Below are 19541 nucleotides of genomic sequence, written 5' to 3'. Positions count from 1 at the left end.
TAACACTTTTGTTTGATAAATAAAATATAACTTTGTATGCCATGGTTGTGAAACAAATAATTCTGTCTCAACACTCCCCGACGTTTCCGCCGCGGTTGCATGTTATACGCGGTCGGGGTGTGACATTATCCAGGATGAATATGTGGCTTTGGTGCCATCTAGGGTACGAATTTTTGTCTGGATATTCGTATCAGAATATGCGGGATGGAGGGCAGTTGGTGGACTGGGTTTTTGAGAGGTATCACCATCATCAGGTTTTGTCATGATGAAGGACACGAGGTGAACTCAGCGACGGCTAGGGTTAGGAGAAATGAAGAAGATGAGGTATGACAGAACCGAAGCCCTGATACCATAAAAGTTTTTATGGTATTCAATTCTGAATGAATGTATAGAACAATAAACAACCCTTTAAATAGGGAGAATACAATAAGCCCTACCACTAATTTAGGAACTATTTTAGAACTAGATAAACATAAATATTACAAAGATTATCTCTAACAACAACAACAACAACAACAACAACAATAATATCGGCTAAGAGGCTTCTCTTGCCATTAGCCTTGTTCACGACCGTTACGCGATTTAGGTCCTTGATGAGTATACTCTTTAGACCGTTCCTCTTGTCAAATCTGTGATTTGTTAAACTCTCGCTATCTTCATATGCGAGTGTCCTTCAACTAAAACATATACAACAGTTAGTAATTTCGACATTAAAGGATGCCCGTATTATAATACAAGGCTTTTCTACTATACGCATCAATGCGTGTAATTTCGTTGACTATATCTATTCTATATCGTTTTTATTGGTGTAACGTGTATTACACGATAACCATATGTGTTGTTCTCAACACTTTAATCATACTAAACCATTGTTATACAAGTACTTACCGGATTTGCGATCAAGCCTCGAACTGAACACACTTTACTTTTTAACCATGAGCTCTGATTACCAACTTGTAACACCCTTATTATTATTTAATGATTTTCGTATAAATTACGAAAATAAACGGGTAATTAGAATTTCAAATACATTGAAAATACGGGTTTCATTAAACTTTATTTACAGAATTAAAACTATACAATATATCATGTGTGAGTTCGTCATTTAACATAACAACGGTACATAGTGCGGAAGCTTATTTCTTGATCGTGTTCGGTTCTTCGTTATCCTTGATCGTCCTCCGGTGCTAAAATTATACCTGAAACTCATAAAACATGAGTTTGATTAGTCATACGTAACTTAGAACGTATCTAAACGAGTCCGGGAAGCGAAACTGATTAAAATAAAATTTTTTCGCTAAAACAGTGCCCTTTCGCGCCACGCGAAGGCACCCAGTTGCTCCCTCGCGCCACGCGAGGGAGACCGTTTTCCAGCAGCTCTGGAGCTGGGTCCTGCATTTTTAAGTAATACCAGTTTTTACGGAAACGGCCATAACTTCTTCGTTATTGATCCGTTTTACGCGATTCTTTTTCCTACGCGTCCGTAATTTAATTCTCCATCATATGGAGTTAAAAATTCAACATCCAACCTAATAAATTTTGAGACTTCTAGCCTTCGACTCGTTACCTCTTTACCAAATTTTAACCCGTTCATGCATTTTATCAAACAAACGTATTTGTTTGATCCTTATATCACATACACTTCTTCAAATTAATGTTATCTACCATTTTAGGTTCTAATCACAAAATTATTACACAATTTAAACCCGTTTTCGCTCGTATGCTTATTTTGGCCCGTTAAGGGTATTTAAGCACTTTAAAGATTGAAATCGCTTTCATTCATTTCTAGCATCTTATTCCTACATTTCTTATCAAGTTGTAACAACTGGCACTAAAATCCCTAATTAGGATAGTAATTAGCTATTAAGGAAACCCTAATTGAGACACCCAAGTGATTCTACACAAACCCTAAAATTTTCAGAATTTTCAGAATCAGGATCAGGGCCCCTAAAACTCAGGGGGGGATAAACCCTAGCCAACGATTATCTTCATAACTAATTGTAAAAATCGAATTTTAAGAAACTGACAACACAGCAAGCCTACCTGCACGAAGGGCTACCCTATGAAAATAGGGTGGTCACTCGCGTAGCGCGACGGCTAAGGGGGTACCCCTCGCGCTACGCTAGTGTGACAAATTTTCAGTATAAATAGCAGGGGTTGGGACTTGAATTTTGGCACTTGAACGACGAAAAGCGGAGTTACGTAGATCGAGTTATAAGCAAAACAGTCCAACACACACACACAATTATCGAATCGCTGCCGCAAAACAGGGTAATTAGTCGATCACTATTACGAATCAGTTTCCGGGATCAATATACCCAAAGAATGTCTAAGTGCCGCCCACATTGGGCTATGCTTTATCGTTGTCGATAATTCGATAATGAGCCGAAGCATTGTACTTTGTCGTTGTCGATAATTCGATATACGAGTTGAAGTACTATACTTTATCGTTTGTCATTTTGATAAATGAGCCGAAGTATTGCACTTGGTCATTCATTGCGAGTATTTGATCTTGGAAATTTATCGTAACTGCTGTATTGATCACTAATCCTGTTTTGTGTGCATTATTGTTAGATTAGAAATAATCAAGGCTAATCAGTAGGCTTATACACTGCTCGTTAAATCTGCAATGTGAGTCATTCTTCTTTTTATCAACTGTTTTACAATACTCCAAATTATTTTCAAAGTATTATAATTACAGGGACTAAGTCGTGGATATCTTGATTTATTGGTTAGTGGGGTATTGTGCACATTACTATTTCTCCCAGTTAGGTTCATTGACCTACTAGGGAGAAACGTCACTATTAGAGTTCATTGACCTAATAGTGATATGACCATCGTCACCATTGTGACTTGTCACCATTGTGACAGAACGCCAGATAAAAAATAAGATATGAACCATTGTAATCGCTCTTATGCTGTAATTTATAACTATGGGTCATTTCCTAAAAAAATGAATGAACTCACTCAGTATTTCCCCGCTGACAAAACCTTTTTCAAACATGTTTCAGGTAATCTGTTGTGAGCAAAGAAAAGTGCCAGGAAGCACTACCAGCTTAGAAAAGTGGCTCAGTGTAAATAAATAAAGGAACATGTTTTAAAAATAAAGATTTCCATGGAAATCACATTATTGTAAATTACTGGGTTTTATCCCTAAATTATATAATGAGCAGTTTTAAATACTAAAGATCCTGTTTTAAAAAGACTTCCGCTGTCGCCTAAATTAAATACCGCGGGATTTCTGTTCCGCGGCTCCTGAAACGGGTCAAACCGGGTCGGGGGCCGTGACAGAAATAAGGTGGTATCAGAGCCACTTCTCAAGCCACTGATTTAAGCCAATTAAGTATTTAGAAAATACTTAATTTCCATTAATTGCTATTTTGTGATTATTTGTTTATTTATCTGACTAATTGTATACAGTATAAGCAGATCTTTATATGCCAGTCAATGTAGTAAGTCATACAAATTCTTAAATAATTTGACTCAAGTATTAGTACCTTTATTATCTACAATCTAGAAGTCTTATCAAGAAAATCATAAAATTTTCAAATAAAACCTCGTATGATGTAAATTTCAATAGTACCCAGTAGGAACTAATATTTAAAAAGTTTTCTATAAATTTTATGAATTCTGACTATGTCTATTTTTGCTAAACAGCATGAGTAACTTGTCTGAGGCCCTTCAGAATTTAAATCTCTATCCAGTAAGAGTAGAAGTTTCCAGAGATTTCAATAGGTATATACTAGATATAGAAGAACCTATAGAATTCGATGCTTTACCTCTCAAGAAACCCAAGCCCAAGGAAATAGAAATTGGGGAAAGTTCTAGGCAAATTGAAAAGTTACCATCTCAGGAAGAGTTAGATTCTATAATGGCAAGCCATAATACTATTAAGCCTGTTAATGAAAATATTTTTAATCACTCTCTCGAAGCACAACTACCAATGAACTTAGAACCATCTATTCCAAACCCTTCAATCCACTCGCAAATAGACGAATGGTTAATTAATGAAATACAGTTACAAAACTATCCCTATAAGCTTTTTCCTCAAGTTCCATCTAGAACCTTTACCAAATCCACCAATGAGTAACAAGAATAAGACTGAACTTCGCTTTGGTAAAGAACTAATGGATACTGGGAATAGAATCCAAGAGATTGGGGGACAAATCTCCTGGAACTACGATAAGAGGGAACACAGTTACTAGAATATCGTTGACAAAAAGAATAGGGGATTTATGAAACTGTTATTGTGTAATAGTAATAATAAAATCAGTATGTAATAAAACGGTTGTATATAGAAGCATGAAATTTTAGAGAATTTATAAATTTTGTTCATATACGTGATTATGTGCAATTAAGTGTGATATTGGATTATTTCTTACTAATTATTTATCTATAACTTAGTTGTCAAATGGAAAACGCTAATAATGAACCAGTTAATGAGGTTAATGATTCTGAGCAACAACCGGGGGATCAATATATGACTAGGCAGGATATAGAAAATATTGTTGCTCAAGGGATAGCCAACACTATTCCAACAATGATAGCTCAAGGGATAGCCAACGCTATTCCAGCCATCGTTGCTGCTGTTAAAAATCCAATAGAACCACAACAACCCGTTCCTAGCAAACGTATTTCTGAAGATAACTTCAGTAATAGCATAAACGGAGGCAATGATCATGTTAATCATGACAATGAACCACAACCAGCGCCGCTCCCTAAGAAAATGAAAGTTGCAACGCCTGGTTGCACTTACAAGGAATTTCTTGCTTGTAAACCATCTGAGTTTGCGGGCAACGAAGGAGCAACTGCGGCACTACGTTGGTTAGAGAAAACTGAGGCAGTAATTGCCATAAGTAAATGTGCTCAGGATGATCAGGTCATGTACGCGTCAAACCTTTTCAAAGAAGGAGCGCTAGAATGGTGGAATACGGTGTTACAATCAAAAGGAAGAAGAATGGCGTATGCTATGAACTGGGAAGAATTTAAGAGCTTGGTAGAAAGAAAATTCTGTCCCGAATATGAAAAAGAACAAATGACAAACAAGTTTTTAACCCACCGAATGATTGATGTAGATTGTCGAAAGTATACTACGACATTCTTCGAATATGCTCGAGTAGTACCAACCCTGGCTTCGCCAGAGCCAGTACTTATTTCTCGATATATTTGGGGATTGATTTCTGAAATCCGTAACATTGTCAAGGCTGCGAAACCTCGCACGATTGATGATGCGGTAGATTTAGCCAATACTCTGACTGACGAACTAGTACGGACAAGAGAAGAAAATAGAAGGAAGGAAGTAGCCCAAAAGATTACCCAGGTAATCCGTTCGGATAACCATAACGATTTTAAGAAAGGAGGGAATGGGCAATCTTCTACTAATTCATTTTGCAATTTTTGCAAAAGGAAGCATTTTGGAAGATGCAAAGGATACTGCAATTTTTGCAAAATTCCGGGGCATCAGGAAGAAGACTGCAGAAGGAAGAAATTTTCAGTTTGTTACAACTGTGGAGAAACTGGACATCTTAGGCCAAATTGTCCAAAACTGAACAAACCATCTGACATTAAAGTCAAACCTGCAGAAGAAGCAAAAAGGAATGCAAGAGCCTTTCAATTGACTGCTCAGGAAACAGAGCTCATTCCAGATGTGATAGCCGGTACGTCCTAGGTTACAACGTTTACACAAAAAGTATTAACTGACTCTGATGCTCACCAAAGTTTTATAAATACTTCATTTTGTCAAATTCTTAACTTAGACAAACCTTTACAGTCAAAACATGCAAAAAGGAAAATATAACTCTCAGGTCATATAATTCTTCGCTAACCTAATTCCTATGAAATTAGCCGAGTTTGATGTTGTGTTAGAAATAGATTGGTTAGTAGCCAACCCTACTCGAATTCTCTGTGATAAGAACTTTATAGAAAATCCAGGTAACCGCCGGAGAAGTATTTATGATTATAGGAAATAAACCACGTAAGATCACATGATAAATCATGAAGATATTCACTTAGATCCTGCTAAAATAGCAATGGAAGAGTTCGCAATCTTTAAATGGAAAGTAAGTATTTTGTAAAATTTAGCCGGATACTATAGGCAGTTTATTAAGGATTCTTTTAAGATAGATACATCCTTAACTAAGTTAACACAGTTAATTCTAAATAAGAACCTAAACAAATAGAAGCCTCTAGCTAGCCTTACCAGAAGGAACAGAAGATTTTAAAGTATACGGTAATGCTTTAAAGTTAAAATTTAATGCAACACAAAAAGGTAATTGTGTATGCATCAAGGCAATTACAAAAGCACAAAGAAAACCTTACCACTTGTAAGCTTAAAAAATTAGAAACCACAAGTTACCCTAAAGACTATGAAACATTATCTAAGCAAGCTTACTATCCATATGGGTCATAAGAATTTAAGATACATATTTGAGCAACAAGAATTAAACAAAAAAAGGGAAATCCTTGATAATTACGACTGTAATATTCAGTATCATGAAGGAAAGGCTAAAAACGGTTAGAAGAACTATACAAATAATAAACAAAAGCCGTCGAAGTTCGAGTTGGAGACAAAATGCTATTGAAAATATTTCCTTGGAAAGGAATTTATAAATTCGGTAAGAGAAGAAGCTAAGTCTCTTATACGTAGGACCATTACCAGTAATCCAACGCATAGGACCAGTAGCTTATCATTTACAACTACCAGAAGAGTTAGCAGGAGAACATGATGTGTTTCATATATCCAATCACAAGAAATGTCTCACAGACAAATCCCTGGTAGTACCTCTTCAAGATATAGAGATAAATGAAAAACTAAAATTCATAGAGAAACCCTTACAAATAGAAGATCGGAAAATTAAGTTTCTCAAACACAAACGACTAGTGTTAGTGAAAGTCCAATGGGAATCCAGAAGAGAACAAGAGTATACTTGGGAACTGGAATCAGAAATGAAGTGAAAATACTCTCATCTATTTTAGTAAATCTCGAGGACGAGATTTTTCTTAAGGTGGGGAGGATGTAACAACTGGCACTAAAATCCCTAATTAGGATAGTAATTAGCTATTAAGGAAACCCTAATTGAGACACCCAAGTGATTCTACACAAACCCTAAAATTTTCAGAATTTTCAGAATCAGGATCAGGGCCCCTAAAACTCAGGGGGGGATAAACCCTAGCCAACGATTATCTTCATAACTAATTGTAAAAATCGAATTTTAAGAAACTGACAACACAGCAAGCCTACCTGCACGAAGGGCTACCCTATGAAAATAGGGTGGTCACTCGCGTAGCGCGACGGCTAAGGGGGTACCCCTCGCGCTACGCTAGTGTGACAAATTTTCAGTATAAATAGCAGGGGTTGGGACTTGAATTTTGGCACTTGAACGACGAAAAGCGGAGTTACGTAGATCGAGTTATAAGCAAAACAGTCCAACACACACACACAATTATCGAATCGCTGCCGCAAAACAGGGTAATTAGTCGATCACTATTACGAATCAGTTTCCGGGATCAATATACCCAAAGAATGTCTAAGTGCCGCCCACATTGGGCTATGCTTTATCGTTGTCGATAATTCGATAATGAGCCGAAGCATTGTACTTTGTCGTTGTCGATAATTCGATATACGAGTTGAAGTACTATACTTTATCGTTTGTCATTTTGATAAATGAGCCGAAGTATTGCACTTGGTCATTCATTGCGAGTATTTGATCTTGGAAATTTATCGTAACTGCTGTATTGATCACTAATCCTGTTTTGTGTGCATTATTGTTAGATTAGAAATAATCAAGGCTAATCAGTAGGCTTATACACTGCTCGTTAAATCTGCAATGTGAGTCATTCTTCTTTTTATCAACTGTTTTACAATACTCCAAATTATTTTCAAAGTATTATAATTACAGGGACTAAGTCGTGGATATCTTGATTTATTGGTTAGTGGGGTATTGTGCACATTACTATTTCTCCCAGTTAGGTTCATTGACCTACTAGGGAGAAACGTCACTATTAGAGTTCATTGACCTAATAGTGATATGACCATCGTCACCATTGTGACTTGTCACCATTGTGACAGAACGCCAGATAAAAAATAAGATATGAACCATTGTAATCGCTCTTATGCTGTAATTTATAACTATGGGTCATTTCCTAAAAAAATGAATGAACTCACTCAGTATTTCCCCGCTGACAAAACCTTTTTCAAACATGTTTCAGGTAATCTGTTGTGAGCAAAGAAAAGTGCCAGGAAGCACTACCAGCTTAGAAAAGTGGCTCAGTGTAAATAAATAAAGGAACATGTTTTAAAAATAAAGATTTCCATGGAAATCACATTATTGTAAATTACTGGGTTTTATCCCTAAATTATATAATGAGCAGTTTTAAATACTAAAGATCCTGTTTTAAAAAGACTTCCGCTGTCGCCTAAATTAAATACCGCGGGATTTCTGTTCCGCGGCTCCTGAAACGGGTCAAACCGGGTCGGGGGCCGTGACACAAGTAATCTTCAACTACAACACTATGTGTGTTGGATTTAATGTGGATATCTATATGTTCCGAGTTTTACCCTTCGGATTATTATTTTACGGCAAGACTCAAATAGAGCCATTTGACTAACGTATTACATCTTTCAACTTCTTCACTTATTCTAAGTATTTATCTAATCGTGAAACTCCTTTCCAAACAACCTCTAAGGGTTGTTTGTTCAATTTAGCCAACAAGGGCGTTTTGGTCCTTTTTAGTCTTTCAGTTACGACAAGGTCTTTTGAGAGCATGTTTGACCCATAATTCTTCTTTTGAGTTATGATCTTGTTCAAAAAGTCATTATGCTTTTCGGAACGCCACGACCCTCATTTAAAACGTTCGGTTTACCCATTTAAGTAACCCATTGTCTATCTAAGACTTCAGTTAATGCTCATTGAACCTTACGTTCTAAATGAATAATTACTCTATTACGCATACCTGGCTCGGGTCAATGTATTGACTTGTTTTAATGCCTTGCTATAATAATCGCTAAGTAATAGCGATGCAAATATCATTTCAACATTTATTCCTGAAATCATATAACTCGACAAGAACCATTAGTCGTTATTATCAAAAGGTGGTATCTTCACCCTTTGACTCGTTCGGTCTAAATGACCGATTATATTAGCGAGACGACATGTATTTTCATCTCGACTATATGACTCGCTCCGATTTACATCGTGCGGTCATTTTACCTAAAATTCATTTCTTAACACTTTTTGGCCTATTAAGGCTTACTTCATAAGTGTCTTTTAAAACCAATAGTTATGGTCAACGCGTGACCAATTTACCGTTTTACCCTTATTATTTGTTTTGGTTTACCCTATATGGTAACCATTTAAAAAGGCATTTTCCATTTGTCATAAAATGATCGAATTACGGATTTAACTCCTTTTAAACCATCAACATGGTTTCTTGTCATGCTCGACTATCTTGTTCCGTACGTCTACACGCCGGAACATCATACCTCAACTATGTATTTATCTTCTTTGTAACTAAAACGATAAGAGAATATTCTAAATTATAAGACTAGTGTAAGCCATACTTACCTTACTTCCAAATTATGCTTTTCCGTCATTCTTGCTTCGTTTGACCCGCTTCGTTCCCAAGCTTTCACCTAGCTTGTTAATCGTCAAACTATCATTGTAAATTGTAAGATGGTTAGATTAGTCATAATTATTCACGACTATTCCATCTCACTTATTTCATATGTCGAAACTACTATTCGACTTCATGATTAGTTAACTTAGCTTATTAAAGTTAACTACTTTAAATCACAAGGTTTACAACATTAAGTCTAAATCAACATAATATTTAGAACCCTTATCACTTCATATTACGCGTAATCGCCATATCATTCAAATACGCGTTTTCGCTCTGATTTCAATACTTTAGTTCTCGCTTAGGCATTTTAACAAACACCTAATGTGCATAATTTGTATTCTTCTTTTATCAAGTTCATGGTTATTGTTTTAACCAAGTTTTAACATCAATTAACATGTTCACATCCATTATTCGCATCTACAACATCAGAATTAACTTACAAAAATTCAAATTACACTAGAACTACTTATCAATTTCTAGTGTTTAACATGTTTGTACAAAACCCACTTATCACCTTCAATGGTGATCATGAATCTACAAGAATTAGGCCTAATTTCATCATATACTTGTCTAGGGTTTACTCCTAGACACTACAATGTTCCTATTTCATCATATAACACGCATGCAATCATCTAATTCGAATCCTCTAGGTTTGCTCAGAATTTCAACTAGAGATTTCTCAAGAAATTTACATACCTCGTGACTCCTTTTTCAATGGAGATCACTAATTCGTACTCGGATTTTGATTTGGACTTGATTTCCCCTTCAATTTGATGAAATTGTGTTGATTAGGGTTTGAGCTCAAGAACCCCTTATGCTCCTGTGGAAAACCTCGACCAGAACACACACTGAAGTGTGTGTTTTGTTGTTTTGTTTTAATTAAATAAAATTATTTTCAATTTTGTCAACTTTAGTCCCCTCACTTGTTCTACTTTTTATAAAGAGTGTTATTAATCAAGTTTCATTGGCATTTTAACAACATTCAATTAAGTAGGTTGATATTCCTAGTTACTTGGCGGGTTGGGGGAAATCACATCCTGTTTCTACTTTAAGTCCCGTTAACTCGAGCCTTTTATATACTTTGTTTTCTCAAAGTATTTATCCTCCTTTTAATTAATATTAGATTTATTTATTTAAATCCTAATATTTACTGGGTAAATTTTTACCACTAACGGTATTTTACCCGTCAGTAATATTAACGGAGTTTGATTACCAAACCCGTTTTTGGGGTGTTACAGTATCCGATGCAGGAGAAAGTTTACGTGTGTTAGGGACAATGGGAAAAAACTTAGTAAGCTGGATCGTTTTTTTGTCAGTACTGATTTTTTCAACAAGTAGCCCTCCGCCTGTGTTAGAGTGTTACAGTGTCATCTTTTGGATCATTGTCCCATTATTTTGGAGTTGGCTGATCTGAAATTTCGTCCGCGGCCATTCCGGATTTTTAGTTCGTGGATCGGGAAACCAGGTTTTGAGGATGCGGTCAAGGATGCAATGGACAATTTCGAAATGTTTGATCACCCTGATTATTGTTTGTCGCTTAAGTTTGCTCGAATCAAGTCGTCGGTCAAAACCTGGAGGGACGCGTACTTAGCAAAAGAGAAAGTAAAGGAAAATTTAGCTTTATCCGAGCTGGAGCAGTTAGAACTGGACATGGAAATAAGGGACCTTTCGGAAAAGGAAGAATGGACTATGGCGAAAAACAGGAAAATTTTCAGAGAGGCGGAGATCAGAAAAAATTTGGACCTCAAACAGAGAGCACGGTCGAAGTGGGCCACGGAGGGAGATGAAAATTCTAAATACTTCCACGCTTTGGTTAATAACAGGAAGGCGACGAACTCCATTCATGGTCCTAATGTCAATGGGGATTGGTGCACGAAGCCAGCTAGAATTAAGAAAGAAATATTCTCTTTTTTCCGTGACAAGTTCAAAGAAGAGGTCACGGGGAGACCCGATGTGATTTACAACAACATTAAGAAAATCTCAGAAGATGAAAGTAGCAAGTTAGTCGTTTAAAGGAAGCCGTTTTTGAATGTGGGGATGATCGGGCTCCGGGTTCGGACGGGATGAACTTTAGATTCGTAAAACGCTTCTGGGAATTATTTGAGGAGGACTTCTCTAAAATCTTTGCTTGGTTTCATTCTAATGGAGAGATTGGTAACGGAAGTGGATCTTCTTTATTGCTCTTATACCTAAAGTCAAAGACCCGGTTTCTCTCAACAACTATAGACCTATCAATTTAGTTGGCGCTATCAGCAAGGTCCTATCAAAAGTCTTAGCCAATAGAATGAGAAAGGTGCTGGATGGTATTATTTCGGTTTCCCAATCGGCTTTCCTGACAGGTAGATTCACTTTGGACGGGCCTCTTATCATTAACGATCTTATTTCTTGGATAAAAAAAAAAGAAATCGAAGGCTTTTTTCTTAAAGATTGAGGCTTACGACAATGTGAGGTGGCAATTTGTGGTTAAAATTCTTCTTCAAATGGGTTTTCCGAGTAAATAGTGTAGCTGGATATTAGGTATTCTCAAATCAGCTAGATCTTCGGTCTTTGTGAATGGGGCTCCTACTTTTCAATTTAAGTGCGAAAAAGGCATGAGGCAAGGAGATCCGCTTTCTCCGTTCATATTTCTGGTGGTGATGGAAGTCCTTTCTTGCATGATTAACTTAGCAAAGGAAGTGGGAGCCATTAAAGGGATTACCACTCCAAATAACGGGTCGGTCATTACTCATCTCCTCTACACGGATGACACCATAGTGGTGGGGGAATGCCCTAAGGGGGAAGTGGTGAATGTTGTTAGAATCCTCAGATGCTTCTATCTTTGTTCGGGCTTAAAAATAAACACCGAGAAATCTAATTTATACGACATTGGAGTGAGTATGGAGGAAACCGGAGACATGGCTAATGAGGTCGGTTGTAAGCCGGACGCTCCGCCTTTTCAAGTATCTCGGCCTAAAAGTGGGAGCTAACATGAATAGGATCAACAATTGGCAATCGGTTTACGACACGTTCAGGAATCGATTATCTAAGTGGAAGTCGCATCTTTTGTCGATTGGGGGTAGAGTACTCATTATTAAATCGGTTATGGAAATCTTACCGACGTACTACTTCTCGCTTTACAAAGCCCCTAAGAAGGTGATAACAGATTTGGAAGCAATGATTAAAAAGTTCTTATGGGGAGGATCCACGGAGGAGACTAAAATGCATTGGGTGGCATTGGATCGTGTCTCTCGTCATAAAAAAAAAGAAGGCGGTTTCGGTCTAAATAAGCCCAGGGAGGTAAACATCTCTCTCTTGATCAAATGGGGATGGCGATACAAGACGGAGCCGAATAACCTTTGGAGGAAAGTCATCGATGCTTTTCATTCAAGTAGGGTGGGTGGGTGTGATCCCTTTAAAAAAAAACTCTGAGTGGCACGTGGAATAATATAGCTAAGGTGTTCATTAATACTAAGGTAGACGGGCGTCCCCTCTAGAATTATTTCAAAGGTGTTATCGGAAATGGCAAGGAAATTTGTTTTTGGCTTGACCTGTGGATCGCTAACGAACCTCTTAAAGAGAAATTTCCAGACCTGTTCAGCCTAGAGGCCGATAAAAAATGTATGGTGGCTGATCGGATCTTGACTCTCGATGACGGGACTGATCTGAAGTGGGATTGGAGGTCGCCGATGACTAACGTGGAAGCTATAAACAGCCTTCAGCAACTGACATTGCTTCTGGACAATGTTCAGACCTCGGAACGGGCTGGCATATGGGAATGGGTGTCCGGTTCAACTGGGGAATTTACGGTGAAGGCGGTTAAACGCCTTTTATATTCCGACTATGAGGCGGTCAACAGTTTTATTATGGATTGGTGTCATTGGATTCCAGCCAAATGTAACATACACGCATGGAGAATGGAGATAGATAAGATCCCGACCGAAGAAGCGCTAAGGAAAAGGAACATTCAACTTGAAGATTCGTTGTGCCCTTTGTGTAGGTCGGACGATGAAACCACGGAACACCTCTTCATTTCGTGTTTCATATCATCGACTGTTTGGAACGGTGTTAGTTTGTGGTGCAAAATTCCAAATATTTTCGCGTTTTCGATTAAAGACCTCCTTGAATGTCATACAGTTTAGGGCATCAGAGAAGAAAAAGGAAGCTGTCCAAGGCATCATTATTATCGCCTGTTGGAGTTTATGGCGTGCTAGGAACAACGTTAAATTCTCTAATCTGCCGGTTAAGATCGATAGTATTTTGAGTGAGGTTAAGGCTTTGGGATTTTTATGATTTTCGAATAGATCAAAGTATAAGGGGATAGAGTGAAGAGATTGATGCTCTTTTGTAAATATGTAATTTTTGTGTTGTTTTGTTTTATCATCTCGTTTTGGGTCGGCAGCGTTATTAATGAAGTATACCTTTCAAAAAAAGTAGATATTAATGTTAGTATTAAAAGAAATTTATTAAACAAATATAAATAAAATTTATGAGGTTGAAGGAGAGAATGCTATGTTGCATTATTTGGAGTCTTTTATTATAAGTTAGATAAAAAAACTAACCCCTAACGATTTTTAGACGGTCATAACTTTTTTGGTATGTTAATATTTTTTTTAAATTACACCATATAAACAAGTATTTCATTTTCTTTGATTTGAGTATAGTATTGCTATAGTTTTTTTTATTAAAAAAATTGATATATTACATGTTTAACAGTGTCAAGGGTGAGTAATAACTAAATCGTTAACCAAAACCGAACCAAAATCAAACAAAAAGTTAACTCATATTATCACATCATCCTTAAGTGTTTTTCATGTGACATAATTCAAGGACTGGCAAAGATATTATCACATCAGGATTAGAATCAAATACAAAGGATTCTAATTGTAAGAAGGGTATAAAGACTTCTAAAAAAACCCACTACAAAAAAAAAAAAAATAAATATCCACCACCACCCAAAAACCTAAACCCCCACCCCCCTCCTCCATCAGCCACCCAAAAAAAAGTTTTTTTTTTTTTTTTTTTTTTTTTTTTTTTTTTTTTTTTTTTGCCGAGGGAGTGGGGGTTTAGGTTTTGGGGGGGGGGGGGGGGGGGGTTAGGTTTTTGGGTGGTGATGGGGTGGGGTGGGGTTGGGTGTTTAGGTTTTGGGTGGTAATGTAGTGGGTTTAATTTTAAGTTATTGAACCCTTGTCACTTTATAAATACTTCTTACACTTCTTACAATTAGGAGCATTTTCATGTAATCTCAAACTATCTGCTATTTCTTGGACACTAATTTGTACATGCTACCAAAATCATTTTGAGACGAACTTGTATAAGGCTATAAGCTATAAAGTGGTGTAGAACTTAAACGCATAAATGTAGGGGACTTTTATATTTTGTTTAAGTCAGCTTTCCGTAACTTAAAAAAATATATAAATGTAGTGGACTTTGTTTCATTTAAGTTTAATTCTTGAACAATTTAGAAAGGGGTGGTGACGTGGATAGTAGTGGGAGACTTCAATTTTTTTATTTAATTCTATAACAATTCGAAAGAAATATGAAATTCAATTGATAGTTGAAAGAAGTAATTTCAATTTGAGTTTCATTCACTATCTAACTACACATGTTATAACTTAGAGATAATTGCAAATCTCTCTTAAAAAGTTTCATAATTGCATATTTATCCAACCTTAACTAAAAATTACATATTTCATCTTCTTTATCTGAATTACAAATTACCCTTTCAAAGTTGAGAATATATTATTCACATCAGATGCAAAATCCCGTCTCTTCAGTTTCAACGACCCAACTATTCAAGTTCAATCGGCGATCAGAAGTGTTCACTTTTGGTTCGATTCCAGATTTCATTTTGTTTAATACCAGGTTTGGTGTTTGTTTGGTGTTCTCTTTTGGTTCGATCCACATTTTCTTCTACTTATTTGGTGTTCAATTCCATATTCAGTCTGTTGTTCGATTCCGCATTTGGTGTTCATTGGGTGTCCGATTCGCAACGCTTGTTTTATGTAAGCTTATTGTGTTCATGTTCTGGTTATTCATCATTGAAATAGCATAATTTGTGGGATTATAAAAGTTTCCATATCAATATACAATTTCTCATTATTTCTAGGCCACTTTTATTGGTCCGTTTTAAAACCTGTTAGCTTTCTAAGACTGGAGGGTATGGAGAACTTCATCCCTAAGAGGATGGGTCGTCACATACCCGCCACGTAAGCGGGGCTTGAAAGGGATGGACCTAGGGGGTGGGGGATGAACCCCTTTATATATATATATGTATGTATGTATGTATGTATGTATGTATGTATGTATGTATGTATGTATGTATGTATGTATGTATGTATGTATGTATGTATGTATAGCTGTGTGTGTGTGAGGAGAGAGGAGAGAGGCCCGTCGAGTCCGACGTGTGGGAGACGGTTGGGACGAGCCGTGCATGAGGGGGGCGGTGTGAGGGACCGGCGCCGGACCAAGCCGGGCCTAAGCCAGCCCCCATACCCTTTAGTCTAATGGATACTAGAACTGATTTCCCCACTCGTATGGCTGCCATGTGATATTTTGTTCATTGGTTTAATTTTGGTTTGATCACATAACATAATTTGGTTTAATTTTGGTTTTTCTCATAACTTTTTTTGTTTCAATATGGTGATTGCATAGCTTTGATTCAACGACTTCTACTTTGGTATATGATTCAACAACTTCTATTGCTTCAATATATCAGTATTTGATGATTGTTTTTTAGGCTTGACATAAATGGTTAAACCCGTATTTTTTGAATTGTTACTCTAAAAGCTCACGAAAGACAAGACGAAAAAATAATGAAAGAACTTGGAAAGAGTAAAAACCAAAACAGTTCGTAAAAGATACAAAAAAGACTAGTTAAAAAAAGGATAAATATGCAGTTTTTAAAGTTTTAGTAATACTAAGGGTAAAATAATCATTATATAATTTAATTCTAATTAATAAACTAAATCTAAATGGGTAAATTTGTAATTTTTTAACTAAGGGGATATATATGCAATTTTGGTTTTGACGTGGGTAAATATGCAATTAATGATCTTTTTAGGAGGAAATATGCAATTGTCCCTATGCCTTACATCCATGATGCAATTCAATCAAGTTATGCTAACCAAATGTGATGTGAACTAAATTAAAAAAACAATCGAACAACAAATTTCATTAATCTCGTCATCTATGAAATTTAAACCCAAGATTTTCAAATCTAGGAGTTCCTAAAGGCTTTGTCTTTGCCAATAGGCCATAAACCCTCTTATGAACCTAAATCAATGGATCTAAATGGGCAGCCCAACTCAAGAGGCCAAACAAGTTGATCTGATCCGTGTGAGATGTGAAGATGCCCTCACAAATATAAAGCAAGATCCAGGTGATTAGAAAGGCATGAAAAAGAATATTTAGCAAATCCGGTGTTCTCCTTCCCATCTCGTAATTTCTTCCGTATTCCCATCCCTTCTTATTCTATCGAATCTATAGTTTATATTGCTTTAGTTACTTGTAATCATTCTATGAAATCAATGAAGATATAGTTCATCTGATTGGTTCTTTGGTTGTGATTATAACTAATCACTTCATTGGTGCTTTCATTGATTCATCTGCATCAATAGCGGACAAACCCCTAATCCATGAAATCGTACAGAATATTGAAACCCTGCTTGAGATTAATGGTCAAATGCAACGTGCTGCAAAACGAATGTCAATAACCTTGGATAAACAACTCGCGCTAGATCTCTCTTTGTAGAACTACGACTATGATTCTGATCTAGGGCTCACAACTACTAAGCCACTTCCTGTTATTGTGCAGATCAATCTCAATCATGGGGGGTAATCTGGGTCTAGGGTTAATGTGTGAAGAGATCTGTCATCTATCTAATTCGCAAAAGAATGATGGTCAATTTGATTCTTAAAATGAGGATTGTTCTAATAGATCTCACTTCATAGAGAGCTCGAGTGTTCCGGCATCAAGCGTGATGGTCACTCCTACGATTCTATCTCCCTGGATTCCATCTAGTCCACTTCACTTTGTCATTACCGCACTCCAGGTGTTTGATGAAATACCAGATATTAATGCTACTGAAATTGAAAGTGCAGACAATCAAACCATCAATTTTGCGGTATTATCTATTCCAACTAAAACAATAGTCGTTAATGAGTCATACAGGGTCGAGGATGCTCCAATCGATATATCAGACTATGCTGTTGTGATTAGATGCGTTAGACCTTGTCTAAATGTTGTTTATTATTATCTTGATTCCCTCGTTATGAAATCCTTTGCGTGGAATCCAGGTTTGCTTTCGAATCATGTTCCAATATTTCTAGAAACTTTGGTTTTGATCCTGGTCCGCATCTTGTTAACACACCTTATTCTACTCTCATTACTAGCCTATTTGAACCAATTGCCTCGGCTTTGCTTTAGTCTCATCATTCTTTTTTGAACCACCCACTCCTAAGTTGTTTGCTTTGGATAATGATCCGAAATCTTCCAACCCATACACTTTCTGTCACAACCCCCGACCCCACCTTGGGCGGGAGTCGTAAACAGTCAAGTAGTACCGGTGTTTATTAAATTCGCAACGGAAAATTTCATCCGGATTGTAGTTAGGAAATTTCAGATTTGTAAAACACCAAAGTTATTAAACAACTGGGATAAAACCCATATTATAAGCAAAGGTTTTTAGAGAAATATACCATATTTTGACAAATCATAATTTCTTTTCTTTATTCTGGTAACATAACCACTTTATTTAAGCCTTCAGTGCTTCATAGCATGATTCTTTTACTTTTACAGTAAGTCACCTAAAACGCGTTTAAAAACATTTTATCAGCGAAAAATACTGGTGAGTTCAATCATTTGTATAAAAACACATTCTTATAATTACAACATTTAGAGTTTTTACATTTGTTTATCTTACCAAACTACTATTGGGTAACTCATTGTCCAATAGTAAAGAAACTATTTTAAAGAATATTTGTCACTCGGTGGCAACTCCTGTGACTTTGGTCATATCACTCATTAGCTAACCCATTGTCCAATAGTGATGCATAACAAGTAATGTATATAAAACCCCACATACTGATAATAGTTTCCCAGTAAGAATACAAAGACTTAATCATTGCAAGTATAACTGAAAAACAATTAGGGTTTTGAAAGCATTTGATAAAAAGAGAATGACTCACTTTGCAGATTTAGGGTTTTTAGTAATAGCTTCCTGATCTAAGTTCTGGGTTCCTAATTAACACACAGTGCGACACGTATTGGTGTATTAACCCAATTCAATCTTTAACGATAATCACGAGATCAAAATCTCAATGTAGTTAACAAAGTATAGCCTTATTCAGGCAGCACATTGATGTCACACCCCAACCAATGGCGGAAACATCAGAGTGAGACGAAATAGATTGCTCGAGACGTCATAACACTAATATTTGTGACAAGTATTTAAACGATGAATTTCATTTCATTGCTAAAGAGTCAATTACATGAATTGAAATCAAATACAACAACTTGAATAAAATAATTACAATACAATAAGTATACAAAATTTAAAATGTGTATCTAGGCATTCTACTATGTTCCATGCATCATCAACATCATCATTTAACAATTGTTTTAAAAAGCATAATTCAATACAACGTATTGGCGAGTACACTAGTTTTAGACATGTGGCATAAGTATGAAAAGTGTTTCTCAATCCAACATAGCAATTTGATATACAAGGTCAAACTAGCATGCATAACTAAAAGTCAAACCCAAGTGTCCACAAGAATAATATGTGTCCATTGCCACAAAAGTGATGAGACTAAGTATGAATGATATGTGTCCCTTGATACTGAAGTAATCGAGATTATAAAGAATATAACTTAACAAAACCCCATCGGGTGGTGTGCTACTCCTATAGTGTTATAATTGTTGAGGTGGGTTAACAAGTAGCATC

The 19541-nt window shown here is 36.4% G+C and overlaps 1 protein-coding gene across 1 annotated transcript; it reads left to right on the top strand.

Annotated features, from left to right (window-relative positions):
* The first annotated feature begins 13217 nt into the window (after positions 1-13217).
* LOC110942980 lies at positions 13218-13736 on the top strand. Its single transcript, XM_022184740.1, has one exon. The coding sequence runs from the start codon at positions 13218-13220 to the stop codon at positions 13734-13736; it is 519 nt and encodes a 172-aa protein (XP_022040432.1).
* The last annotated feature ends 5805 nt before the right edge of the window (positions 13737-19541 follow it).

The sequence above is a fragment of the Helianthus annuus genome, chromosome 5, assembly GCF_002127325.2.
Source record: "Helianthus annuus cultivar XRQ/B chromosome 5, HanXRQr2.0-SUNRISE, whole genome shotgun sequence".
Lineage (NCBI taxonomy): Eukaryota > Viridiplantae > Streptophyta > Magnoliopsida > Asterales > Asteraceae > Helianthus > Helianthus annuus.
Note: the sequence above shows the minus strand (reverse complement) of the source record. Positions and strands in the feature narration are given on the sequence as shown.